General features: G+C 33.2%; 1 protein-coding gene across 1 annotated transcript in view; it reads left to right on the forward strand.

The window, feature by feature from the left end:
* Positions 1-27,674, forward strand: part of PTPRQ (protein tyrosine phosphatase receptor type Q) — a 216,970-nt gene that overhangs the window by 174,087 nt on the left and 15,209 nt on the right. The window contains exons 35-39 of the mRNA XM_073020970.1: positions 781-909; positions 14,766-14,792; positions 15,456-15,537; positions 18,620-18,710; positions 20,917-20,993. Coding sequence (XP_072877071.1) covers positions 781-909; positions 14,766-14,792; positions 15,456-15,537; positions 18,620-18,710; positions 20,917-20,993 — 406 coding nt within the window. The remainder of the gene's footprint in view (positions 1-780; positions 910-14,765; positions 14,793-15,455; positions 15,538-18,619; positions 18,711-20,916; positions 20,994-27,674) is intronic.

Consider the following 27,674-nt stretch of genomic DNA (forward strand, 5'->3'; position numbering starts at 1 on the left):
AATCTGGCCTCTCAACTAAATTGTAATGTCCTTGAGGGTAGAACACATGTTTTATACTTTCTGTATCATCCTTGATACCCAACTCTTAATAAATACTAAATATTTGAAATGTGAAAGATAGAATAGCTAAACATTACTTTGTAATATACCATACTGTGTCATGGAGAAATAAGCATGTAAAGGGCTTAAGATGAAAAGAATCTGATTTGATTCTCAGATTCATGTGACTTTTATTTTTTAACATAAATTTTCTGATTATAAAGATAATATCTACTCAAAATACTTTTATAAAAATTCAATAAGATGATTTGAAAATAATTTTTAAGTATTTTCATGCATGTAAAAATATTTCATATATGTGAAAACAATGGGGCATTATCTGTTAGCACTAGTATTGATAGCATTGAGCTATTTTCACTTTGGCATAGTTTCTTTATGTGACAAATCAATGAGGTAGCTAGAGAGAAGAGAAACAAGATCACAGCATAAGTCTTCTTGGCTCTATATTTAAATGTACCAATGACTCAGGGCTTCATCAACTAATTATTTGGAACTCCATCCCAATAACTTATTAGAAAAAAAAAAAGAAAGTAGAATAGGTTCTATGGAATTAAAACAAGAAAAAGAAGTCGAGTAGCTATAAATTTGCAACATATTCAGAGAGGTGATATTAACAAAGAAATTATTTGACTAAATGTCTTTACTTAAAAAGAAAACTAAACCTAATTTTATATACTTTCTATGAAACTCCCTTGTTGGACTTTACTCCACTTATTTTAGAATTCGACAGAAGCAAAAAGAAGGTGGCACATACTCTCCTCGGGATGCAGAAATTATTGACACTAAATTCAAGCTGGATCAGCTCATCACAGTGGCAGACCTGGAACTGAAGGACGAGAGATTAACGCGGTGAGCACACTCCTGTGGGCGAACTGTGGTCCAGAGGGCCTGGAGCCATGACCCTATTCTGACCTATGCTTGTTGGAAGTGTTTGTGGGGCTCTAATTTACACAGGTCACAGAGATCTTCTTTCAAAGAGTGACCTCCGTCTTCTGCACACTTCTCACTGGTGTTCGGAGAATCACTTAATCTTCCTTATATTTTGAGTTAAATATGAACTTCGGACTATAATGTTGAATCAGGATTATTTTCCCGAGACAAATATTTTTCCACATTAAACCTTTGACATTATGTTTAATAATTCATTTCATATGATAGATTTTTACATGAAACTTTTCTGGAAGTGTCCACATTTTCAATCACAGGTTTAAATTAATTAAATTTATAACGACTTGATATTATTTATATCCATTTTTATAAAAGCTTTTTGATAACTGTTTCAGTATGAAAGTACATAAAAGTCTAAGTTGTATATGATATCATTTTTAAATGTCTTTGTATTTAAAAACTAAATATAAAGTAAAAAATTACCTTCAGAAGGAAAAGTAAAAACGTGTACTAAATATGTTTCACTGGTACCTATTGGAAATAGAAAAGTACACAATTTTAAAGAAAAAACTATTATAAATCCTTTTAAAAGCATTGTCAATTATTCAAAATGTTAGCACATTATGAAAACTTGTCTATTAAGATAATTCGTCAAATTCTTAATGAAAACTACCATCAGGCTATTTTAGCAAGTTTGCATTTTTATAAGATCCAATAATATGTAATGCTTATAAGCACAAAGTAATTGTTACCAAGTACTTGCTCAGCTCTGTTAAAATTTAAAAAATTATTAATTTTGAAAATATGGCATCAAAGGTCTTGGACTCAAAAAGAATTATTCATTTGTAGTTGTCACTTATTAAAGTTGGTCTTTATCTAATAGATGGACTTTGCAAGTATATTGCCAGCATTTCTAAAAATATCTAATACGTGCTGTAGAGGAAAGTGTCATCTGATAAGCAAAGTCCTTCCAAATGCTACAAAATGAAGGTTATTCAGTAAATTATCACTAAATTGCAGGGAAATGTGTTTTCTTGGATATGACAGCTGACTTTTTAAACATTCAGATGTTGATCTTTATGTTCTAATACAGTGGTCCTATCCACAAATGGGTAGTACTCCAAAGATTTAAGTGTCAGATGATTGTAAGTTATCCAAGACATAATTTTCTATATAAGAAATATTATGTATAAAATATCAAATATGTAAAAAGAATCAATAAAAGATTCCCAGGGTAACTCACCTAAGTGAAACCATATCATAGGAACACAAGCACTGCTACTATTAGATTGTGTCTCTGTCCTTAAGGAATCATTCTGCATCATCAAAGAAAGTTTTTCCTCCTTTCCCCATAGGGGCCAAATGAATTTTAGTGGTATCCTCCTAGCCTCCTTCCTGCACTCCATCCTCAGTTCCTTTTGCCCCTCCTCAGGCCTGTGTGGCCCATCCCTTTATTCTACACCTGAAAATGTATAAGGGAAAAAATTCAAATCTCTCAGTGCAATTAATTTTAGCTATTTGAACAATACAGTTGAATCTGTTCATACTAAAATGTAAACTTTTAAGACCGCTCCCCTCCCCAACACTGGTAGGCATTTGCATTTTGTTAAAAGAGTACTTAGTAGCCCCTGAAAAAATCCTTAATAAGTATATCTTCAGGAAATATAATGAAGTGAAAAAGCACTGTTTCTGTTTATGATGTCATGTTTTTAAACCGTCAATATTGGAGAAAGTATTATTTATCAACGAGGTTACATTCTAGGCAAACTGTGGTGAGATTCAATCCCCTAAGCACTACGTATTTTCACAGCTTGCCCCTTTCTCTACTTCTGAACACTAAATACAGTCATCATAAAAAAATTAGAAAAGGCCGAGTGTGGTAGCTCATGCCTGTAATCCCAGCACTTTGGGAGGCCGAGGAGGGTTGATAACCTGAGGTCAGGAGATTGAAACCAGCCTGGCTAGCATGGTGAAACCCCATCTCTATTAAAAATATAAAATTAGCCCAGCATGGTGGCACGTGCCTGTAGTCCCAGCTATTCAGGAGGCTGACGCAGAAGAATCGCTTGAACCAGGAACTGCAGGTTGCAGTGAGCTGAGATTGCACCACTGCACTCCAGTCTGGGTGACAGAGCGAGACTCCATCTCAAAACAGGAAAATAAAAGTAGGGTTTTTTTTTTTCTTTTTCTTTTTTTTTTTTTTGCAATGACTGTCATGGCAGCTACAGAAAAGTTTCAGATCATGGAAAAGGTGGGCAATGAATGTATAGATTGTTTACTATTGGTTATTTGTAATTCAGGGTCTACTTTATTTGACCTTCATTCTTCATTATTTATTTTTCCACTTCTATGTTTATTTATTGACATATTGTATTATTTGTAAAAGGGTTTAAAAGTGAAATAATATTTCAGATAATTTTTATTTTGTTACACACAGAGAATTAATATATATTACCCATAATAATAGCAAAATTGGAAATATTAGTTTCCATGCTTTTCACTTTTTCACTTGTTTGTTGTGATTCTGGTATTCACAGTTGTTTGTAATTCTAATGGCACATAATAACATGCTTTGCTGGACTTATTACAGAAATGCATTAAAGTAACAATTAAGTGATTTGGGCATTAATTCTTCAGTACAGAGATCTGTGTCCAGCTTTACTATTTTTGCAATATTTTTATGTTAATAAAGTCACTAAGACAATGGACAATAAGACTGGAAAAAATAACAAATATAATTAGCTGCATGTACATATACCTGGGTCCTGTCTTTTGGTGAAGCTCTAAAGCTCTTCACCTGTTTTGAGGTGTTTGAAGATCTAAATCCATTCAAAGTCAATCAGAGACTGATGGTAGATTCTAGGAGTGAGAACCAAGAAGTTTGATTTAGCTCCCTAAATTGTTGGCAGACTTCTACCACATGTCTTTGTTATCTGCAGGAAAGAACTTCCATAATTTCTCTTAAATCTACCCAGCTAATAGGCTGGGCGTGGTGGCTCATGCCTGTAATCTCAGCACTTTGGGAGGCCTAGGTGGGTGGATCACCTGAGGTCAAGATTTTGAGACTAGCCAGCCCAACATGGTAAAACCCCATCTCTACTAAAAATACAAAAATTAGCCTGGCGTGGTGGCACATGCCTGTAATCCCAGCTACTCAGGAGGCTGAGGCAGGAGAATCACTTGAACCCAGGAGGTTGGAAGTGGCAGTGAGCCAAGATCGCACCATTGCACTCCAGCCTGGGCAACAAGAGCGAAAGTCCGTCACAAAAAAACAAAGCAAAACAAAACAAAACAAAAACTACCCAGCTAACATATGCTCTCTCTACTTGATTCTTAGGCATGTCCTTTTTATTCCAGCCAGCTAAATTTTTCATGCAAAATTGAGCTCATAATTTTTCTCAGTCCTGTATGTTTTCCCATGTCCAAAAGATAAATGATAAAAGAAGAATCTCTAATCAATAATTAAAATAATAATTTTAGGAAGTTATTGACTAGGCAAAAATAAAACAAAAAACAAGCATGGTGCTTGGTGCTAAGTCCTTTCAAGGATTTATGGTTTCATATTTTAGAAATTATTAACTGTTTTATACTCTCTGCCTGTATATTTACATTTTAAAGCCCATTCTGTAATTTTTGTTACTTGTAAATTCTCATTATTTAATTATGTTCCACTTTGTTTCGCCAAACTTTTGAAAATGCCTTCTCTCACGCTATACTATTTCTTCCCAAACGAGAGCAGAAGTCAAATAAAGATGTAGTGCTCTTTAATTCCATGAAAAAAATTCAAGGATGCACCAAAATAATATTTTAAATTCTCAACTGGAATAATTATGTTATGCACAAAAATTATTCACATTTTATGTTTAAGTTTAGGTAACACAAACTATAATTCTTAGGAAGAATATTTAACATTTTGGGCTCATCTGTTTCACACTTACCAAATTAGGAAATGATCCTTGTGTTTTGTTATTTAATAAACATACAGAACAACATTTTGTGATGGCTCCTGCAAAATACCACCACTTAGTTCATTAAAGTTAGGTTTCTTAGAGCTCTTATTGGCAAGATCAGCAGACACAGACACGCACAGGTAAGACACAGACCTGTATCACTGAGACTGACTCACTTTGTGGATTGCCTTTAACTAGTTTAACTGTAAAATGATTACCTTCCCATGAGAGCTACATCACTTATAATTAAATAACAGAATTTTCATCAGCTAAAAAGACTATTTGCTAAATAAGTTTATTTTTTACTATCTTCTTTCCACATTTAAGTCATGGAAGTTTTGTTTCTTATGCAGACTAAATCAGAAAAGAATAGTAAAACAATATTAATCAATGTCACTGATATTCTTACTTGACAAAAACTCAGTTTCTTTATTCCTCAATTTTTTTTTCCAAAAATTTTACGCACCACTTCATACTAATTACCCTGCCTATTTTAGTTGAGTGAATGTAATGGCACATTATTTTAAGCCTCAAAGCCCAATCCAATAATCACAAATAGAATTAAAATTCACAACAAAATAAAGCAAACACTCTAATGAGTTGGAAACATTTCTATTTTAAGAGAAATCTTCTTCAATAATTTTCTTTCTTCAATAACTTTAGAAGTGTACATGTTGAATGTTTGTTAAATATACGGTTATGTCTTCAGAAAGATTACTGCTTAAAAAAAATTCTACATGCATACTTTGTAAACTGTAAACCAGAATACCTTTGGTATTGTTATTATCGTGATTTATATTTGTAAAATTGAATACTACCCTAGTCTACTTTCATATATAGGATTTGCTAACAAAATAATAGCTACTGTTTATGAGCAACTCCTGTGTTAAACTCTGCGTGTAGGGATTTTTAAAATACATAATATTGAACATCTTGTTGCTTAATGCACTGTTTTTTCCAAAGCTCTCCCAAAAAGCTATACTTTCTACTTACTTAACTCTTTCAACCCTTAGTGGTAGGTACTCCTATCCCCATTTTACAGATGGATTTAAAAAATGATGATAGGACAGGTTTATGTAAATGTCTAAGGTCATACAGCTAATAAGCAGAAGAGCTACAAGCTAGCCCAGGTCTGTCTCTGAGGTATCAAGATACACGTGTGTGTGTGTGTGTGTGTGTGTGTAACTTAGAAGCATACTACAGAATATTAATGTAAACTTTCTTAAATAGACAAAAACCCATGGAATTCTTCCTCAGCAACATTTTCTATGATGAGAATGAGTCTAAAGAAAGAGGTGCCTCTTTAGATTTCTTTGTTGTCTCAAGATATGAAGCAAAGAAGTGATGGCATTTTAGTGTTGACTCAAACTTGCAGAAACTGGAAAACTTCTAGTAGTGCAATTTTTATTTTGGGTTCAATAATGACTCATAATTTTTGACTGATATATGAAATCCTAATAGTTTGCATTTTAAGTGTCATCATTCTTTGACAAATTGTGGTCGTATATTTTACTTCTGTTCTAAACTTAAGCTATCTTTGCAAACAATGGCAAAAATTTGTGAATTCAGAATTCAAGAAATGTTCTATACTTAGAATGAAGTTGGAGATACTTAATGCTCATGTTCTTGTAATAGCAAATCAAAAATAATTCAGTGTGTTTGTATACTAAATAAATAATGAATCTTTACTTCCAGATACTCTTCATTTTTCTTTAGACGCAAGGAGATTTTTGTCATCCAGTAAGTTACTGTGGTAATGCAGAACTCTGCTGTGATTATTTTAATCTTGTCATGTGGTGTGCTCTATATTTTAAAATACATAATATTGAACATCTTGTTGCTTAATGCACTGTTTTTTCCAAAGCTCCCCCAAAAAGCTATACTTTCTACTTACAACATGTCCTTTATAATATTGCATGCTATTGATAATGGTCAAGTTAATCTTATCAAAATGCACATTGACTCATAATGTGCATGTCCTGAGAATTTGCAGTGTTCCCATGTTGTGTTAGGTTTGATAGCAAATTAAGTTTGCACCTAGATTCCTATACAGGCTTCTCATTCTGTTATTAACATGACACAAGAACTGAGTTCCACATCTGATGGGTGGAAACTATATTTACATTTCATACAAGCTCATTTCTGCAACTCTAGGTGGTTAACCTGTCAGGACCAATGCAATGACATTTCTTGTTCCCTGACTCTCTGGTGCATACACAGAATGGCATATTTCATGGAAACGTTATTTCTGGACTGACCAATGGGTAGCCAACTGTGCATGCTTCCAGGCACTCCCTTGATGCTCAGAAATGCCATTTGTATACTGGCACAAACATTGTTTGTTACATTCTGAGAGTAGCATAGCAGAATATCAGCACTAGCAGGGACCTCAGTAACTGATTGAGTGCCCTAAACATAATAAATTTCTTCATGCAAAGAATGAAGGAATATGAATGGAGGAATATGAATGGAGGCAGAGAATAAAAAGGCATTTGATTTCAAAATCACACGCCTTACTAAAGAAGAGTTTGTCTTCATGAGCTATAAGGCTGAATGGGGCCAAAGCTCCTGATAGTCTGTTTAACCATGAATAGTACTCTGCATTATTAAAATCAGGAAGCCTGGTCTGTTTCTACTCTAATCACATTTAGCATTTGGGAATCATAAGTAACCTTGTTTTAACTTCAGATTAACTAGTTACCAAGTTCCCATTGACAGAATTAAAATACTTTTATGAAAATACATTTCCTTCAGAGGACCTGCTTGATGGGATTCAAACAGTTGTCAAAGTAAGACGCTGTTAAACTAAAGATTTAATTGATCATATTACACATAAAATATCAATTTTCAACCAGCACTCAAAGTTAACCTCTGGGCCATTCCAGACTCAGAGGTAGTTTGGTTGAGCAACTCTGCTAAATGTCTTTCTTCATCATCATAAAATAGAATCCTTTTCCTATTCCTTTTCTCCTTCTCTCTTTCTCTCTCTCTCTTGCTCTCTCTCTCTCTCACTCTCGCTCTCTCTCTCTCTCACTCCTTCCCTATTTTCTTTCTCTTCTTTCTTTTCTCTTCTCTTTTCTTTCTCTCTTTCTTTCTCTCTCTCTCTTTCTCTCTCTCTCTTTCTCTCTCTCTCTTTCTCTCTCTTTCTTTCTTTCCCTTTCTTTCTTTCTTTCTTTCTTTCTTTCTTTCTTTCTTTCTTTCTTTCTTTCTTTCTTTCTTTCTTTCTTCCTTTCTTTCTTTCCTTGCTTCTTTCATTCTTTTTTTCTTGCTCTCCTCTCTCTAACACCAAATTTTCTTTCCTAGAATCAGTGAATAAGTACCCTGCTCAGTCAGAGCCCTTACCCTGACAGAGCTGAACTTAATCACTTGTGTTAGTCAGAACCTTTATAGAACACCTCTACATACATCATACCATTTAAAGTAGATCTGTCTTGTTCCAAATCTAGTTTTCTGAGGTTGCTTCTAACACCTAACAGAGAAATGTTATTGCCTGCCTGCCATCCTGGCTAACAGACAGTAAGGCCTTATTTTTAGCTGGTGTAATGTCTTCTGGTGTCTCCTATTCATTGAGTCCTTACTCAGAGCCCGATTCATCTCTTCACACAGCTTTGATCAGTCTCTTTCTCCTCTCTATCTACAAATTCTACCTTGTTGCCCCTGATGTAGCTAAACAATGCCCATGGTTTTCATTTAGAATACATGGATGACAAAAGAAGACTTCTGGCAAGAACTTTTTTTCAAATGTGCTGGTATGAAAAGGCTTAGTAATAAGGAAAATTCAACTTCTGCCACACTGGGGATCATACATCTGAGATCTTTGACATCAGCAAGAATATTGCATTCGCTTCTCATCTAAAAGGCCATTTCATCTTGATTAAATAAAAATAAATAATAATTGAGTATTTCTAAAATGCTAAGTACTGTTTTAGGCACTGGGAATAGTGTGATGAGAAAGGAAGAAACATTGCCTCCAAAGAGATATCCTTCAAATTTAATGCTTCTTTTAAACTGATTCATCCTACACATATGAGAAGACATGTTGAGAAAGTAATACATATCATTTATTATTAATTGTCTTCCTGATTTAAAAAAGTATTACATGGCCAGGCGTGGTGGCTCATGCCTGTAATCCCAGCACTTTGGGAGGTCGAGGTGGGTGGATCCCCTGAGGTCAGGAGCTCCAGACCAGCCTGGCCAACATGGCAAAAACCCGTCTCTACTAAAATTACAAAAGTTAGCCGGGCATAGTGGCAGGTGCCTGTAATCTCAGCTACTCTGGAGGCTGAGGCAGGAGAATTGCTTGAACCCGGGAGGCGGAGGTTGCAGTGAGCCGAGGTTACACTATTGCACTCCAGCCTGGGCAACAAGAGTGAAACTCCATCTCAAAAAAAAAAAAAATAAATACATACATACATAAATAAATACATAAGAAGTATTCTATTACTCACTTATGGTATGTTTCTCTTATAAAGTTTTAGAGTCAACTGTATAGGACCAGCCATGGGTTAGGATATTTTAAATTTATATTGAGCACCACAGAAACATCAATGATTTGGTAAAAGAATGAAGAAGGACGTGAAAGAGCATTATTTTCAAACCCAGAATAAAGAAAAGTAATAAGAAATAACAAAAATTGAGGCACCTCTAAAAGCATTAAAGCAGATGCTTTGGATAAGCAATAGAATACTGTAGAAGTAGATGTAATTTATGTGTTATTAGTGACTTGATGAAATATACAAACTGAAAACTCACACTCAGTATCATACAACACTTGGAAATATTAATATTTTACTGGACAAATAGATTCTTCACAAATTTAAGTAGCAAGTACACGCTATGGGATGCAAATGCATATTTTTACATCAATTGACAAATTTGAGATTCTTTTATTTTTAACTTAACATCACTGGTTAAGTAGAAAAAAAGTTTCTCACTTTGTCCCATACCACTAATAATGCTGGTTGAAGCTGCTCAACTATAGGCTATCATCTGTGGCTCTCTATTAGGACTATATTTTAATTCCCTATAGATTTCAACTAATTGACCTTGAGGGAAAGCTGAGTCTCTGTGACAATATGGTCTTCAATCACCACTGCCAACATAAATAAATGCTTCCCTTCTAGATCCATCAAGAGTAATCTGAGTGGAATTTAAGTTTTTGATAGACTTTAAAGAAATGAGTCCAGACATGAAATAAGACCCTTTTCAACCAAAAGATATAGAATTTAGGACAGTTAAGATTCATGTAATAAAAAGTGTTTAGCCCTTTCTATTGGAAATTAGTTATCTTATTGAAATCTGGACTGTTCCCAAATTGATTTATCCAGCAATGAACTGAATATAGTCTGACTATATTCAGTCAGACTCACTATCATAAGTGAATGAGAATATCCTACCAGTCTAAAAATACTTTCCATTTAACAGTTTTTTTAAGTTTTTAAAATGTTAATATAAAGTTTTCTATCTGAGTATGTTTGAGTATCTCCTTGGATCACTTCATTCAAAACTAGCACTCCTGAAATAGCATTGTTGATTTTCATGCACATCAATTTCTGTTAGTTTTTAGTGCTTATTTAAGCAAACAGTTTTACCTATTAGGAATTTAACTATCCCTCATCAGTGATAAGTTACTGCATTTTCCTTATAGTTTGTCCCATTTTCTTTTCTAATTCTCTCTATAAATTATTCAAGTTAATATTTTTATATAAACATTAAAGTTTAAAACCTCAAAGAAAAATACAATTTAGAATGTAGCCAAAACCTGAGCGATAAATACACCTGTACAACATGAGGCTAAGAACCAAAGCAATGATAAGTATACTATAGACAACAATGAGGAAGGAAATATCTAACTTTTTAAAAAAATAGTCAGGTAATTGATCTCAAAGTGTCTTCTCAATTTGAGCATTCCTGATAGGTATTTGAAGATTTCAACTCACAAATGATTGTGATGTAAGTACAGACTAGAAAATTACCTAAAAACTGGACTACTAGAAACTTTATTTCTTATCTTACATAAACATAAATACGAAGAACAGATTCTAAAAAGTGATTGGATTTAGATAAAAAAGAATGATACAAAAGAAAATAAAGCCAAAACAGGTTCCACCTCTCTTTTTCTTAAAGTGTGTGCCTATTTTTATCACTTGAGTAGGCAAGAGCAATTTTATTATTAATTTATCTAACTTCCTAACAAAGTGCACCTGTTAATTTATAATGTTAGGTTATCTAATGTGGCTTTTGCTTAGACTCATATGCTTTTTGTTGATAAATCAATTGGTTATACATATTTAAAACTTTGAGTTAGGACCTCTTGAGAATTCTTAGTTTCTTAATAATTTAGTGGGAAATGTATTCAATTCAGATATTCTCTCACAATAAAACCAGAATATTCATATTTTGCTTTCTGTGTATCTTAATCTGAATTCATCCACAATTTTATATTTGATATGATTTATTTAATGTTTACTATGAATAATGTTATGGGGGACATCTAGTAGGCCAAGTTGTAATCCTGCCCCAGCCCTGAAGTATATATGAACCCAAATGCTTGTATCCTTAATGCAGGGACTTAAATAGCCATAATACAACATAGAAGATGATTTGTCCTTGGAAATTCGATTTTACAGGGAAATGAAATTATTTTCTTCTAGTAAAACAGAGTAAGATCGATAGGGTAGTTAACATTTGAATCATGTGTTAAAGAATAAGTAAAATTTCCGTTGTAGGAAGAATGCCTGGAATGGTATCAAATTGAGAGGGAGGGATACATAGAGAATATCTGGAGTGCAAAAACAATGCATGAAGAGGAGTTACAAGGAATAAGGTCAGAAATGTGAGCATGGTTAGAAATGTTTTACATGATTACATGAAAACTGAATTATTATGGTCATTGTATTAGAGATTTGTTTGGGATCTTGAATTGAGAGCTAGAAATCCAGACTTGGATTTGAAATCTAGATATTTGTGACTACCATATTTTAGCACAATATAGTCTATCCATCTTTGAGTACAATTAAGAGAATATTCTTTTGGAAATAATGGAAAAAATCCCTTCCTTATATCAGTATCAATTATACAGCAGCATGGATAGGAGCAGCATGAGATATACAAAATAAACTAGAAATAATAGTTATCATACTAATGATAGTAACCAGTACTTATGTATTGCTTACTAAAGCCAAAGACCTTTAAATATATGAACTTAATTTACATATGTTTCCCAAACTAGGAAACTGAGGCACAGAAAAATTAAGTATTGCACATAATAACATAACTGGTAATTGTTCGAGCAGGTATTTGAAACCAATAAAGGCATCATATTTTATAAAAGGCAAGAATTCACAAACACCCACCCAAATCCAATATAGCCCATTATGGTTTAAAATATCTTTAGGCGGACATCATGAAACGCACATCATTATTATCCCCCTTGAGGGGTGAGGGAGCTGGGGTATTTATCCCCCAACTTTGGTTAGTCATTGGTTGATGAATGTTTCTTGGGACATTTACTCTCCGATGCTTCTAGCCTGTATGCAGGAAACACTCAGGGGAGAATGGCAGGTCCTTGTAGTGGGAAACTATCTCCTTGCATGGGAATGTTGAGTGCCCAGGTGATATTAGTTAGGCACCAATGGCATCTGTACAAACTTTTAAAAATCTGAGTTTCATAGCACTTACTAAATTTACAATGATGTATTTCTGACAAAAAAAAAAAAAGAATCTTTAGGGAGAGATTTTAAATGCATAATGAATTAAGAATAGTGAAACAGCAACTTTTGGTAGAGTTTTTCACTGAAAAGACATGGACTTAAAACAAAAAATGTATATTTATTCAATTAATCATAACTTCTGAAATGAAGAATAGACATGATTAAAGAAAGAAGAGCAATAATATGAATAATATTTTGCTTTAGCTATTTCTTGCTCACTTGTTCTTTAATGTGATTATTCACATTTAATGTCTCTTAGGGATTTCACAAATGTATACCGATTCTTAAAATGGTTTATTGATGTTTTCCCAGAAACTAACATCTACTTTAAATTCCAGTTATCCCAGTAAAAATACTTTTGCAGTACCGGCTCAAATAATCCTCTAGGAAAAAGGAATCTCTCTGCGATAGGATGGCAGTCTCACTATCCTTATATAGGTGGACCACTAGCCTGTCACTAAATCAGATACAGTGTGCTTAAATTTTACCAATCACAATGGAATAATATTTGCTGTTATTGTGAAAGTTATCGCCACAAAGCTCAAGAGTTTCTATGTCCATGTGGTAGCAGGGAAATAGATCTTGGTAATCAAAGCATCTCAGTCATATATATCTTAAGTTCAGTTGATCAGAATTTGCCCAACACAACCCTCTATTCTTTCCTATTTCTGAAGAACAAGGTAGCCTAGAAGCATTGGATAAGTTATCTTAAGGAAGCTAGGTAGTATGTGTGGCTGTAGCCTGTAGTTTATCTTTCTTTCTTGCTGGTCTTTGCTGAGGGGTAATTATTTTCAACAAAGATTGATTGTTGCTTCAGTCCCCACTGCATCTGTTACTGTGTCAGAGACATTTCCAGGGCCTCCAATATTCAGACATTCCACTTTCCCTTCCCCAAATCAAAGATTCTTCTCATTTGGTAGCCCTTTCAGCCAGCTCCATATCCATGTAGAGTCAGGAATTCTTTCTTGCTTTCTTTAGATCACTCTAGGGTATTGTGGGGCACTCTTAAGCTTATCCACCAAGACTCTTTGCTGAGTTACTGCTACTCTGTCACTTAGATGCCCTGTTTGGTAATGGAATAGTCTACCACTTTATGTTTACTCTGAGAAGCTGGAAGATACAATATCTCTTTCTGCTTGGGGGCACCCATCATTAACTGAGAATTCTAACATTCCACTTTGTAATACCTGCTCCAGCACCCCCATATTTTTCAACAATTCCTGTATTGTAATGAAATATACTTCCTTTTTACTCATGTTTTCTTCATTAAACATACTTCTTTTTGACCATTTTCATATTTATGATGCTCTGTTTTTCAAACCAATTTTTTTTCTTTTATTCATCCTTTACTTCAAAAAACATACCTTCTTACAAATATTTTTCAATTAAAGAATATAGTAAAATCCCTAATATTATTCTAAATTTAAAACTTTGAAACGTTCATATGTTCCTTAGTTCATTTCATTATATTTTGTGCCTTTTGTGTTTTTTGCAGTGCTAATTTGTTGTGCATGACATAAGTGTTATTAATGATACACCCCTCTCTAAGTTTGTGTCTGTATAGCCTACTTAGCCGTTAAAATTATTTCTCTTTTTACAGAGTTTAAATAATTTGGCCAATGATCTGTCACAAAAGATAGGTCTAAAATAATGGAAATAATTATAATTTGTTGTTGCTGTGTATTTATCCAAACTCACTCATGAAACAATACTTAGCCAATGTGATGTCATGTTTTATGGATTGATTCTGTCTGGTTCAGTACTTTCTATATATAAAGGAAATATTTTTAAAACCCACATTAACTCTTTTAGACCACTAAATACCATGCAATATTTTTAAAAATGATTTAAAAATGATCTATTTTTAATGTAGTATCCTAAATGCCTAACATTTTCAGGTATTTATAATGACATTTATAATAACAATAACAACATTTTAGCTCGAGAAAGAAGGTAAATTATTTGACATGTTTGAGTCCAAATGATATAATTTCAAAAAAGAAATAAAATTTAAAATATTGATCACATATTAGTTAAAGGCATAGCACATTTTATATTATTGATTTATTATAGTTTTCTGACTTTGATCTACACTTCTTTCAGAATTAGCTGTCCACTTTGACTCACAATGCATTTAACACAATCTCTATTGCAGGTTACTTAGTTATAGAAAATCCATCAAGTAAGTTTGTTAAATATTTTTTTCTTCTTTTTGAATATCAAAGTTAGATGCACTGACTCAGTAGAACCTTACTGTGTGATTCGCTTTTTGTATGTTTGCTGGAAAAACCTCCAAGCTGGATATAAATCATAAAAGCATGACTAATTGCATGGTAACTGGAGAAATGCTTTCTCTCTCTCTGGGGTGAAGCCTGCATGTCTGTATTTTAGCTTGGGAAGTAATACGGGGATATTTAAACTCCTTGGGGTTTGAAAACCATGTCATTATGAGAATGAGGTCACTGCAATATTTTATATCTTCTAAAACCTTGTAATGTATAAAATGTTTTCTGTCTGACAAAGAGGTATTATGTGCTTTAGGATTCAATGATAACTTCATGCTCTTACATTTACTTGAAAAACGTTCTTCATTAAAATGCTAAATCCTTTATTGAATGTCACTAAAAAATTGAAGGAATTTTGTACCATGAATACAAAGAAAGTGAGCTTAAAGAGGAAAAGTTAATTTTATAAATATAACAGAGTGACTTTAAAAAGCTGTGTTGTTTGTGGTTTTGGGGATGTCCATTGTTCTTTAACTTGTTAACAGTGAAGCCAGTGCCAATGCAAACGTGAACAAATATAATCTAACATGACCCTATTCTATACCCTTCTTTACTTGGAGGCCAATAAGCAAGAAATCCTTCCTGCAACATGTTGAAGAGCTTTGCACAAACAACAACCTAAAGTTTCAAGAAGAATTTTCGGTATGTTACTAGCAGTTGTCACAACATTGCAAGACCTCCAGTCGTTTCATGTGTCACATTTCATGTCCATTTTAAGCATGCAAGGCCATGAAGGACTCTGGCCTTGATAATCAATACCCAATTACCAGGCTGATTGTTTTGATAGTAATGTTACACTGGGCAGCCTCTGGTGCAACCTGATCAGAATTATTCACCTACTGTGTCAGGAAAAGGTGCTCTTCTTCAGACCTCCCCTGTATTGGCAGCATGACCTTGTCTCTTCTCTGCTCTTTCATCCAGATGTAGATGCAAATATAGAATGATACATTCATTAGGTTTTGTGTGTGTGTTCAAGGTTTAGGTCATACTATACATGTAGTTTTATATTTAAGTAATTATTTTACATTTAGACACTAAATTATTTCATTTTATGTTTACCTACTTGGATTACATTAGTGATATAGATGAATATGAGACCAGAACTTAATGCTTCCAGAGACTATAAGAAAATTATTTCTAGAACTGCCTAAAAATTGTTTAAAAACCATATAAACAATGTCCGCGTTTTACAGGGGTCTTTTTAAGTTACTATGGAATAAGTGCTGTATCATATAATGAAAATGTTTAAAATTAAGAATTTGTCACTTTAAATCTACTTAAAAGTTGGGAATAGTTTTATTGTTTTTAACATTTTGTGTATCTATAAAATTGAAATTGTTTAAAAACATAATGTAGATATCAAATCTGCAAGCTACTTTAAGACTTATAAGCATCTTTTCTAACTTACGTGATTATTTTGTTATTAAGAAAGACAGATTTCTAAATGTCACCAAAAACATTACTTCTATTTTATTTTTTTCCATGAAATTCCCAGTGTGTGAACTTCTGAAACAAAGACTAAAACAATTAGATTAAATAATTCAGAATTACAATATTTCAGTCTCTTAGGGAATAATAACAAAAATGAGAAAAGATTAATGGTATTTCCTGCAGCCTTTTGGTTATGCTTCTTAAGAAATATTGGTCTGGACTTAACAAAATCAATGGTGCCATAAAATTCTTCCTAGGCTTTAGACAGCAAGAATTCTCAATTTTTCAGGAGCAAAAGTGTAATTTCACTAGAATAAGAGCGAATATAATTACATTATGCATGACCGAGTAGATAAAAAGTTTTATTAGCAATAACATTTTCACGTGTATTATATGAGAAAGTTTCTAGTTTAACTGTTTTGAAGACCATAGTTTTAAGAACTTTTTAAAAATTGTGTTTTGTCTAATGCTTTGTTAAGAATTTCTAAAGCAAATTATTAAATTATTATGTTTTAATAAATACATTTTGGTGCATATATTTGATAAACTTTTTAACTCTGGACATATTCACTGACATCTTAAATATTTATAAGTTCCTACTATGTGATAGACATTGTATTTGGCACATTGATATACATTAAATCAGCACTTACCAGCTAAGTGACTTTGGGCAAATTTCTTAAACTCTCTGTGCCTCAATATCTTCATTTGTAAAATGATAATATCTACTTTATTAAATTATGAATATAAAATGATTGAATATAAGTAATACTAAGAACAGTAGCTGGCACAAGTATTAGCTATTATGATGATAAATTCTACCATAAAGAAGCTCATATTATGGTAAGAACTGCAGATGTGTAAAAATTACAAATTTACTGTATCATGATGGAGATATGTATAAAGATTGAGGATCAAATCTGTTTGTATATCAACCAGAAAAGATTTCATAAAAAAGGTGACTTTAAAGATGAACTTTAGGATGAGCAGAAGTCTAATGAGAAGGTAAAGGAAAAAAAGGTGTTCCAGAGAGAGGAAAAGGATAGGAATGCAAAAACAGTCTAACTCAGCTCGGGTACCACTGAAAAGAGATAGAGCTAAATAGGGAGAATTGTGGCCTTGTGCACCCTGGTAAGGATAAGACTGCCCAGTGTAACATTACCATCCAAACAATCAACCTGGTGTTTGAGCATTGCTTACCAAAGCCAGAGCTGCTTTAGTCTAGAAATGGAAACTTTTCTGTGAAATAATTATAAAATATAAGTGCTCTTTCAGTCCATTTAAACTCACCTTTTTTCTCCCTTCTTTATGTATTTCCAAAACTTTGACATGAGGAAGCTGTTCTAGGACTCCTTACTGGGTTAAAAAGTTTTTGTAAGCCTTTGGTGCCAACACATCAGAATTCAGATCTTACGCCATTCCTGTCCCTTAATACATACCCATATGTAAACAACTGTCCAGATTTTAATTTTGGGAAAAACTAAGAAAGGGAAACTTATCTAATTAAAAGAAATAATTTATATTGATGTTGAAAAATTATTAACACACATATGTTTAGTGCTTTTTATGAAATTTGCTAAGTTGAGATTTCTAAAATGGAAAACTATAAATTTCATACACATAAATTTTCAGCTCAACGAAATAATGAACATATTTTCTTATACCAGATTTTTTAATGATGCTTGCTTTGCCAAGAGCAAGGTAGGTAAATAATATCATAAATTTTCATCAAATGTCAATAATAGATCTTCTTGACCCTTCATCTACATCTGATAATTCTTAATCGCACCTTTGCATTCCATTATTGATTTAACAATGCTTACTGAGAGCAGAAATTGACCTCTGGCATCTTCTCAATGTGACCAGTGTTGTACCAATTAATAGGCATGAAATCACACTGCCTGAGGAGAAAAAACAAAAAATAAATCATTGAAATCCCTCTTCCTACTAAGTAGACATTAAAATATTAAACAATAGTGTGTACCCGATGAAACCATTAGTAACATATGTAAAATGGTCACTAACATGGTTGCCACATCTTAAGGCTTCCCAATGTGCAAAGAAATTATCTCAGAAAGAGCAATAGCCCAACTGAGCAACTTTATTCAGGGTATTTTTGGTGAAAACCTAGGGAAACTCATTACTGTTAACTTGATCTCATTTCCACAGTTATGATAAGTGCTTTTAATTTACAAATTAAAAAATTGTTTAGAACAAATAACTGTCTTTTAATAAGTGAAATTTCTTGTTTACCTCTGATAAATGTAAACTTTGCAATGACTTTATTTTACAGGAATTACCAAAATTTCTTCAGGATCTTTCTTCAACTGATGCTGATCTGCCTTGGAATAGAGCAAAAAACCGCTTACCAAACATAAAACCATGTATGTGCATTTGTTGGTTTTGGTTTAGCTAGGAAGTATTTTTAAATGCCTACCATCTTAACTTTTTTTGTTGTTTCCTTATTTTATTTTATATTGACTGAATTATAATAATGTATTTTATTGGCAGTGACTATCAAATTATATTTCTTTTGCTTTGTTCATATTTAACTAAAGTTAGTATACATGGTTTTCAGTTTGTTCACACAAGTTCACTTATGCAGGTGCAAGAAACTGTAGACATAATAGTTTCTTAGCTTTGTAATTTAACCCAAGTAATGAACCTGTTTAACATCTTCCGACAGACCTAGCATCAAATGCAAAGGCAATATTCTCACTTAGCTTTGTGCATTAGTTTCCCTTACGAGCATAGCAGTGTTTTCCTATGGAACATTAAAAAATGCATTGTAAAATATTCATTAAAGATCAGAGTAAATGTGCACTTACATGAATTCGTTTTACAAGTGAGGCCGAATTGTGCTTCACCATGGTAAATACAGGTTCATTTTTCAATCAATAAGAAAAGAAACAGTGTTATTTTCTTTAAGAGGATTATACAAAATCTGTGTTATAATGACACCTTATAGCTGAGGTAACCGAGGAGCAGAGAAGCTAAGCAACTTACCCAAGGCCATATGTATGGTAGGCAGATCATCTGGAATTCAGAACCAATCCTGCTTACCCATTTTGCCTCCTTGAAAACAAACAGACAACCCGTCAAAACAATTAAGCAGTGGATATTTCATGTCATTTCCATGTTTAGTTAAAATTATTACTGGATGTTTCAATTATAATATCAAGTCGGTAAACTTTCTCAGGAAAAATAATTTCTGACGTTTTTCTTTGAAGAAAAGTAACAAGTACAGGGTATCTAATTTTACTAGCTCTTAAAATATTCTAAAAAGTAGTAATTAGAAATTTGAAAGAAAGAATAGGCGGATAAATTAATGGAAAAGAATGAATGGTCTGGAAATAGACCTAACTACCTAGAAAACAAAGTGGTGTTCCGAATTAGGGAGAAAAGATGAAATGTTAAAAAATTGATACTATTTGCTGTTCCAACGACAACAGATAAACAATAAAAGATATATCTATACCTCATTCCTAAAAAAAAAAAAAAAAAAAGTCCCAATGGGTCAAAGATTGAAATACTTAAAATGAGAAAAATCTATGAAATTTTCAGAAAAAACTATCATTTGTAAAAGTAATAATAATTTGTAATGACAAACCACTTTGACAAATGGTACAATCCTGAAGTCATAGAGAAAAATAATAAGAAATTTGATTGCATAATAATATAAATTTTTGCATGGTAAAATTGATAGACAAAGTCAAGGACAAGTGACAAACTAAGAAGAAAATTTTAATCCATATGACAAAAGGCTCTATGTAGCCTTCTATTTTAGCATACTTTTTAAAAATAAAAATGAGAAAATGTGAAAGGCGGTTAATAGAAAAGGCATTAAAATGGTTAATAAACATAAGCAAAGAAATTCAGTTTCACTTGTATTTAAGGAAATCAAAATAAATATTATGCGACATCAATTTGTATTTGTCAAAAGAACATAAGATGTTTAATAATACCTTGTGATAGTTAAAGTAAGAGGAAACAGAATTTTTCAAACACTTGGGTTCAGAGTGTGAATTGTTAGAGAATAATTTAGAAATGCTTTTCAAAATTTGGAATGCATATATATAATCTAAAAATTTTACTGCTAGTAATATATTCTACAAGTTTACTCCTACATATATGCAAAAATTTCAATTATGTCTATTCAGCATTTTATAATTGTTGATCATTTAAATATTAATAAAAGGTTAAATAACTATGTTATATTCAAACAGTGAAATACTGTATAGCTTTTTAAAATCATGAACTACATATCTTTGTTTATGCTGATATGGAAAGACACAGGTAAATTAAAAAATGATTTGCAGAACAGATTGTATATCCATTTGTAGCTAAAGAAAATTAGAATACAAAGAATATGTATAGAAAATTCTGGAAATATATACAAGGACATATTAATAGTCATTGTCTCTGGGTGGTAGAAGTATGGGAGAATAAATAACATTTTTAAATTTGCCACCATCTGTGAAATTGGAATGTCATATTATGAACTCCTTTGTGTTACTTTTATAGTAAAAAAAAAAAAGTAGTAACAATTTAAAAAGCCAATTAGCATTTGTTCCTTATATTTTCTTCTAGATAATAACAACAGAGTAAAGCTGATAGCTGACGCTAGTGTTCCAGGTTCGGATTATATTAATGCCAGCTATATTTCTGTAAGTTACTATTTTTATATATTTTATAATTGTATACAACATAATTACTGACATTGTGTTATCTTTCCAATAGATGGGGATATGGATATGCCTAATAGAGATACTAAATTATCAAAAATTATTTCACCAGTACAAGGCAGATGTTCAACTTCAGGCTACACATCCCTGGTCTTTCCACTAATTCATATGCTTTGTTAATATATTCTCCATACACAATGAAGTTTGCCAATCTCTGTGAATTAAAAATTATTAAATGGACAGTTATGTTTATATAATATGAAAATCTGTTCTGTAGCTCTTCCCTTCTAGATCTGCAGTCCTTCAAGCGGGTGACAATGCCATCATCATCATAGGTACATTGAAACTTTATATGCACTCAAGACCTTCACTTGGTTTGCACATTCATGGAATCTTAAAGAAGGAAGTGCCCTTAATTTGACCATTCATCTTGGAACTCTAAAAAATTCCCGTCAGTCTCTCCTGGCATTGATTCATCCACTTCTTTCTAAGGCAGATGATTCTATCTCTGAAAAACTCTGTTTTACAGTTGGTTTTTTTTAACCAAGTTATGTCCCTTTACATTCTTACCGACTGACTTAAATTCTAATGCATAGCAAGCTTAACCATCTTCATTATGTTGAATCTACAAATACATGAAGATTTCCTCTGCTGCCTACACTCTCCACAGGCTTTTTCTTATCCATAGGTCTTCTCACCCATGCCTGCTATTTCCTTCAGCTCTATTAGGGCTCTTGTTACGTGACGTTCCACCCTTTCTCCAACATTAAACATACTTGTGCTATGTCCCATTCCCTCCAAGCCTTTGTCAAGGAGGGAAAAAATGAATTAGTACTAAATCTGATTTTGATTGATAATTAATATAAAATTACAATCATATATTGGGTCCTATTGTCAAAGGAGTGAATAATGGGAGAATTTAAGACTTTAAGACTTTTTAACCAGAGAAGTGAAGAAAAGTTTGGAGGAGCTAAGGTATTCTTCCAATTTCATTCTATTTTTAATGCTAGAACTTTAAATCTGTATTTAAAGAATGACATAAATTTACTATTATGGTAACATTTTATTCATCTATCAAATGATTGATTCCCTTAAAAATGTAATTCAAAATATAAACATCTTGGTGAAATCTTATGCTTACAATTTCCATTGTAATCTAAACTCTACAGCATGTTAAAGTTTTACTTGGATTTATAAAATGATGCATATATGCGTTTAGATATTTAAATGTAATCACTACTCTAATAATCAAATGCCATCAAGCAGGACAAGGACAACTGGTTGTATCAGTGACCTATTGATTTGTATCATTTTTTATTCACCAACAAGTAGATACAAATCAACAGCTCATATTGCCTAATGTTCCATAAGGGATGCCAGTACAGGATGTGAATATAATTAAGAATGAAACTAGACAATTTTAGTAGGTGTAGCTGAACCACACAGATTATGTAAGCAAAGTAATTTTCACAAATCCCAATTTATGGGGATTTCACAATGTCCCCTTTAAATATGATAGGTTGTCAGCATACAGCTATGAGCAAATGATAATGTGGTATTAGCAATAAACTAGGAAGGCTGAAGATATATATTCTGCTGTAATCAAGTGATGTTGTAATATAATAAATCTTACAACAAAGTCACTATGACCCAATGTAATGATATGCATAATCATTGCTGAGCTGCATGGTGAGCAGGCTCATATGGAAGACACTTTACAAAAAGGCAGATTTCCATACCGGGGCTGGAAGTGTACTGTAGCACTCAGAGAAATCTCCTTTGCTTGGGATGCCAAGAACAGATGGGAATAGATGTAGCAATGATATTGTAGTGGCCCTCACTTTCCACCTACATATTCACACAGTCTTTACCTCAGAAAGAATGTCTGGTATCTCAATTTCCCCCTACTCCCAAAATTTATTCAACAGCACTTCCAGTTGAAAGTTCATGAACACTTTTCCCAGGAGTAAAAGACAGAGGCCATCTATGAATGGGTTCTCAGTTTCAATTTCTTTGGAAGCTATGGTAAAGGGAAGAGAACTACAGAGGGAGGTAGGAAAGAAAGCAAAATAACTGGTGTTCAGATAGAAACAGGAAAAACTGAAGTCTGGGGAAGAGACAGAGGAGGACCAGCATATGGTCTGAGGGATGTGTGGTAAGACTGGGACACTCTAGCCCAGGGTTTATAACTAGGTTAACATGCCAGTGTGTGTTTTCTTCTGCCCTTGGCCATTCTCGAGAATGGTGCTCCCAGAGTTAGGACTTGGAAAGGCTGGAAGATTTTGATGAAGGATAGACTATGAAAGAGGTAGGAAGAAGTGATATTGCCGCACCATAATCTGCCACCAACTGTACAAATGAGTTTAAAAATGTTTTCAAGAGGGTCAAAAGTGAAAATACTATGATTTTAGGTATAGAGGGAGGCTTATAATTAATTTTGAGGAAGGCTCCTCAAAATTATCTCTCTTGTCAACTTGAGATGCCTGCAATTACTTTAACTTAATGACAACTTTTAACACAACTAGAGATTAAAGGTTATCATGCAAATGGTTGCAGTAACATTAGAAACATCAGATTTGTTCCTATGTTGATAGAGTATTTTAATCCTGAAGGATATTGTGTACCTGAAAAACTGAAATGTGTATAGATAAATATATTTGTATATAAGTATATACAGTTATATTTTATATGTATATATTTGTATATGTTTATAACATATAAACATATATACATTTTATATGTATGTGTCTAGATATGTATATGCATGTATATAAATTCTCCCACTATTCACTCCTTTAGCAATAGGACCCAATATATTATAATTTTGGAATAATTATCAATATATAATACGGTGATATATTTGTATATGCCCATATGTATACATTTGTATATAAACATATACATATATGTGTGTACATACACACATACACACATATACATATAGGCATATACAAATATATCACCCTCAATGCCCAACACATTTTCTTTAGCATAATAAAGCAATTGAGGGTGTTTGCTGGAGTAAATATAAACTGCACAATTTACATTTTTTCCCCCAGAGCTTATATGGGTAAATAAAGAAAACCTGTTCAAGGACATTGATAAGCACTAAGATGTCATTATCTCCTGTATAATATGGATAAACTTTAACCTAAAAAATCTACATTTACACTTCAAAATTTTCAAAGTAATTTCACATTCCTTATTTTACAAATAGTCTTCAAAATGGCTCTCTGAGGTGTGCAAGAAAATAATGATTATCTCTAATTTATAATTAGGAAACTGAAGACTAGCTAATTTAAGTAGTCTGCTCTACAGAGTACACTATTAGAAAGGACTAAAGTCAAAACGAGTGTTCTAGTCTCTAGGCCTATACGTTGTTTTCATTATTCATACTTACTGCCTTCTTCTATACAAATTTAATGAAATACCTTATCTTCACTAAACTTAATGCTAGAATTACTGAGAAAGTATGCAGATCATCATTTAGGTTTGCACCATCCAACATTCACAATAGTTAAATCTCAAAGGAAGAAAAAAAGGAGTGGTTTGACCTTCTCCATCTCATATGCTATTCTAAAACTAATTATATCTGCATATACAAATTCACTGGCTATAATTGAATAACTGCTGTATGAGATTAGAATAAAGCATAAAAATATTGATTTGGAAGAAGCATTTAAATTACTTTTTTAGCATGTAGTTCTCCAATACCTGAGATGTAGTAGGCACTTAATAATTGTTGAGTTTATAAAAAGGAGAATTATATTTAGGTGGGTAAATACATATGCTTCAGAGTTCAAATGGACCTGAGTTCAAATTCCTCCTCTGCATTTTTGTAGCTGTATGACTTGAAATTTTCTGAGTGAAGTTTCTACACTGATAAAGCAGGAATAATACTCAACCCTCCTTTATTCATTGCTACTAAATCATATTTCAATTATTCACTGAATCACATATTGGAAGCACTTAAAAACACAAGTTATTTTTATTGTTGTTGATGTTTCGTGGTAGTAGATTCTACATTTTCCTGGCTGATAATCCAGAGGAAAATCTCTTCGCTAATTTAAGGACTGCAATGAAAAGTACCATCCACCGGTAAAGGTCCTAATGAAAGTTGACATGTGGAATGAAATTTACACTTTGTTCCATGTATCACAGTGCTTTAAAAACCAGCAAACTCTATATTCCAATTAAAGGGCAAAAGTCCAGGCAAGAAGTTTCCTCTCAGAAAAGTCAAAAGTTTGCACACACATATTCAAAGGTAGAAGCAAAAATAGTAAACAGAATTGACATACTTTCTTCATTTTCATAAGATACAATGGAAATATCTCCAAAACACCTTTGGGCAAACATTTTACCTGGTGCTTTACCATTTTCTGAAATAAATTGGCCTTTACAGGAAGAAAACTTAAATGTGTCTTAGCTTCTTTACGTGAAAATCAAGGGAGAAATGTGACCATATAAAGATATACTTAAATAACAGATAATACATAGACATACGTATTAAAAAGAAATATAAAATAATATTTCAAATCCTGGAAAACTGAGATCATATAATGTTAATTTTGTAAATAAGTGGTAACAAGATTGTATAGGAATAATCCCAATTATTTATATATGGGTATATATATAATATTATACAGTATAATATTTAGTATATAATATGTGATATATTATTTATATTACTTTGTGTGGAACCTACTCCTCCCTTACAGGTACTGGCTCTCTGGCCTTGCTCACTAGTGGGTCTGCATTCCCTCCCATACGTACTCAGCACAGAGAAGGGTCAAGATGCCTCAGTCCTCAGTGCCACCTCCGTATCATTCTCTGTCCCTCTGCCCTAAAATTGCCAGCTTGAATTCATGCTGTCAAGCATAGGACACACTATTGCTCTTTTTGGAAGTTAATTACCATCCCGTAAGTCACTTTCTCTCATTTCTTGAAGATTTCACTCCAGTATCACTGCTCTTCTCTCATCACTACTTCTGTCATAATTATTGATGATGTCAAAATTCATATAAAATATTGACCCATAGCCCTGCCCGTCACTTTCTGGACCTTTTCTCTTGCAGTGACTTGCCTTCCACGTGACCTCATCACTTTCTGCCATGTTCACAACCTAGACCTTTTCACCGCCAAGAATTGTAGCCTCTCCGCAATCTGTCCAAATTGACCTTCTCCATCTCATATGCTAGTCTAAAACTAATTATATCTGCATATACAAATTCACTGGCTATAATTGAATAACTGCTGTCACTATCTGTCCAAATCTTTCTTTCCAGGTCACTGGAATCTGACAATTCTTCAACCCTGCTCTGACCTACAGCCCTTTGATTCTATCAAATTTTCCATTTTTTCTAACCCAATCAAGACTTCATTTTTTTTCTTGCTCACCTTGAATTGCATGCCTATTTGTTTCCTTTCCTGTATTGTATATATCCTCAACTCTCAAATTTATCTCTTATAATCTCGATCTTTTGATAAATCCCCAAACTGTGTTAAATAAAACCCTCCATGGATTCTTCTCTGTGTTACTGGATGTGTATTGCAGAAAAATTCATGATCACGCCAAAATAGCTCACTTTTAACTCATGGCCACTAACCTCAAAAACACAGCTTCCTGATCTATTCAGTCTCCCCTTTTTCTGGGAGATTCTTTCTCCTTCTTCTTTCTCCTCTGGCCTCTAACACTATGTTCCTCATTTTCACCTACATCTGATGGCCTTGTTTATATTTCACTGATAAAACAAAAGCAATTAAAAGAGAACATCCACAAGGTCCCCTACCTGTCTGCATCTGTGTCCATATACTCAGTCTTTCTCCTGTGGCTGCATATGAACTTTCCTAGCCCCTGATAACAGCCAACCCTTTCGCTTGGACACTACATGACCTCTCCCTTTGCCTCTCTAGAACATAGGTTTAGGAATTCTCTCTTCTGCATCATCAATTTTTCTCTTTTGGCAGCTAAACAAATCTATTATAATTTCTTACATCATAAAAATGTCTTGATATTACAGGTCTCTCTCTACTTCTCTATTGTTTTGTGTTTTATTTATGTTATAACCCCTTGAAGAATTGTCAACACTTACTATCTTCGATTCCCTTCTCTTATCTCTTCAGCACCCTCAAATAAAACTTGGATACTAAGCAAGCACAACACCGAACCAGCTATTTTCAAGGTCACCAATTAACTACTCAGAAAACTAGCTTCAAGTCTCAGTCCCCAATTTATTTGACCTTTCAGCAGCTCTGACTCTTTCATCTTAGTCTCATCGGTTCTATCTCATCTTCTAGACCTGCAAACGAAATAATTTAGAGCTCAATACTTGAATTCACTATCTCCTTCCAAACTCATTTTCTTGGTAATTGTAAGAGTCAGGGTTCTCTAGAGGGACACAACTAATAGGATAGATGTATATATGAAGGGTCATTTATTAAGGAGTGTTGACTCAACAATCACAAGGTGAAGTCCCAAAATAGGCCATCTGCAAGCTGAGGAGCAAGGAAGCCATTCCAACTTCCAAAATCTCAAAAGTAGGGAAGCTGATAGTGCAGCCTTCAGTCTGTGGCCAAAGAGCCATGGCAAATTACTGGTGCAAGTCCCAGAGTCCAAAAACTGAAGTACATGGAGTCTGATGTTCTAGGGCAGGAAGCATCCAG

This window comes from Chlorocebus sabaeus, chromosome 11 (assembly GCF_047675955.1).
Source record: "Chlorocebus sabaeus isolate Y175 chromosome 11, mChlSab1.0.hap1, whole genome shotgun sequence".
NCBI classification, from domain to species: Eukaryota; Metazoa; Chordata; class Mammalia; order Primates; family Cercopithecidae; genus Chlorocebus; species Chlorocebus sabaeus.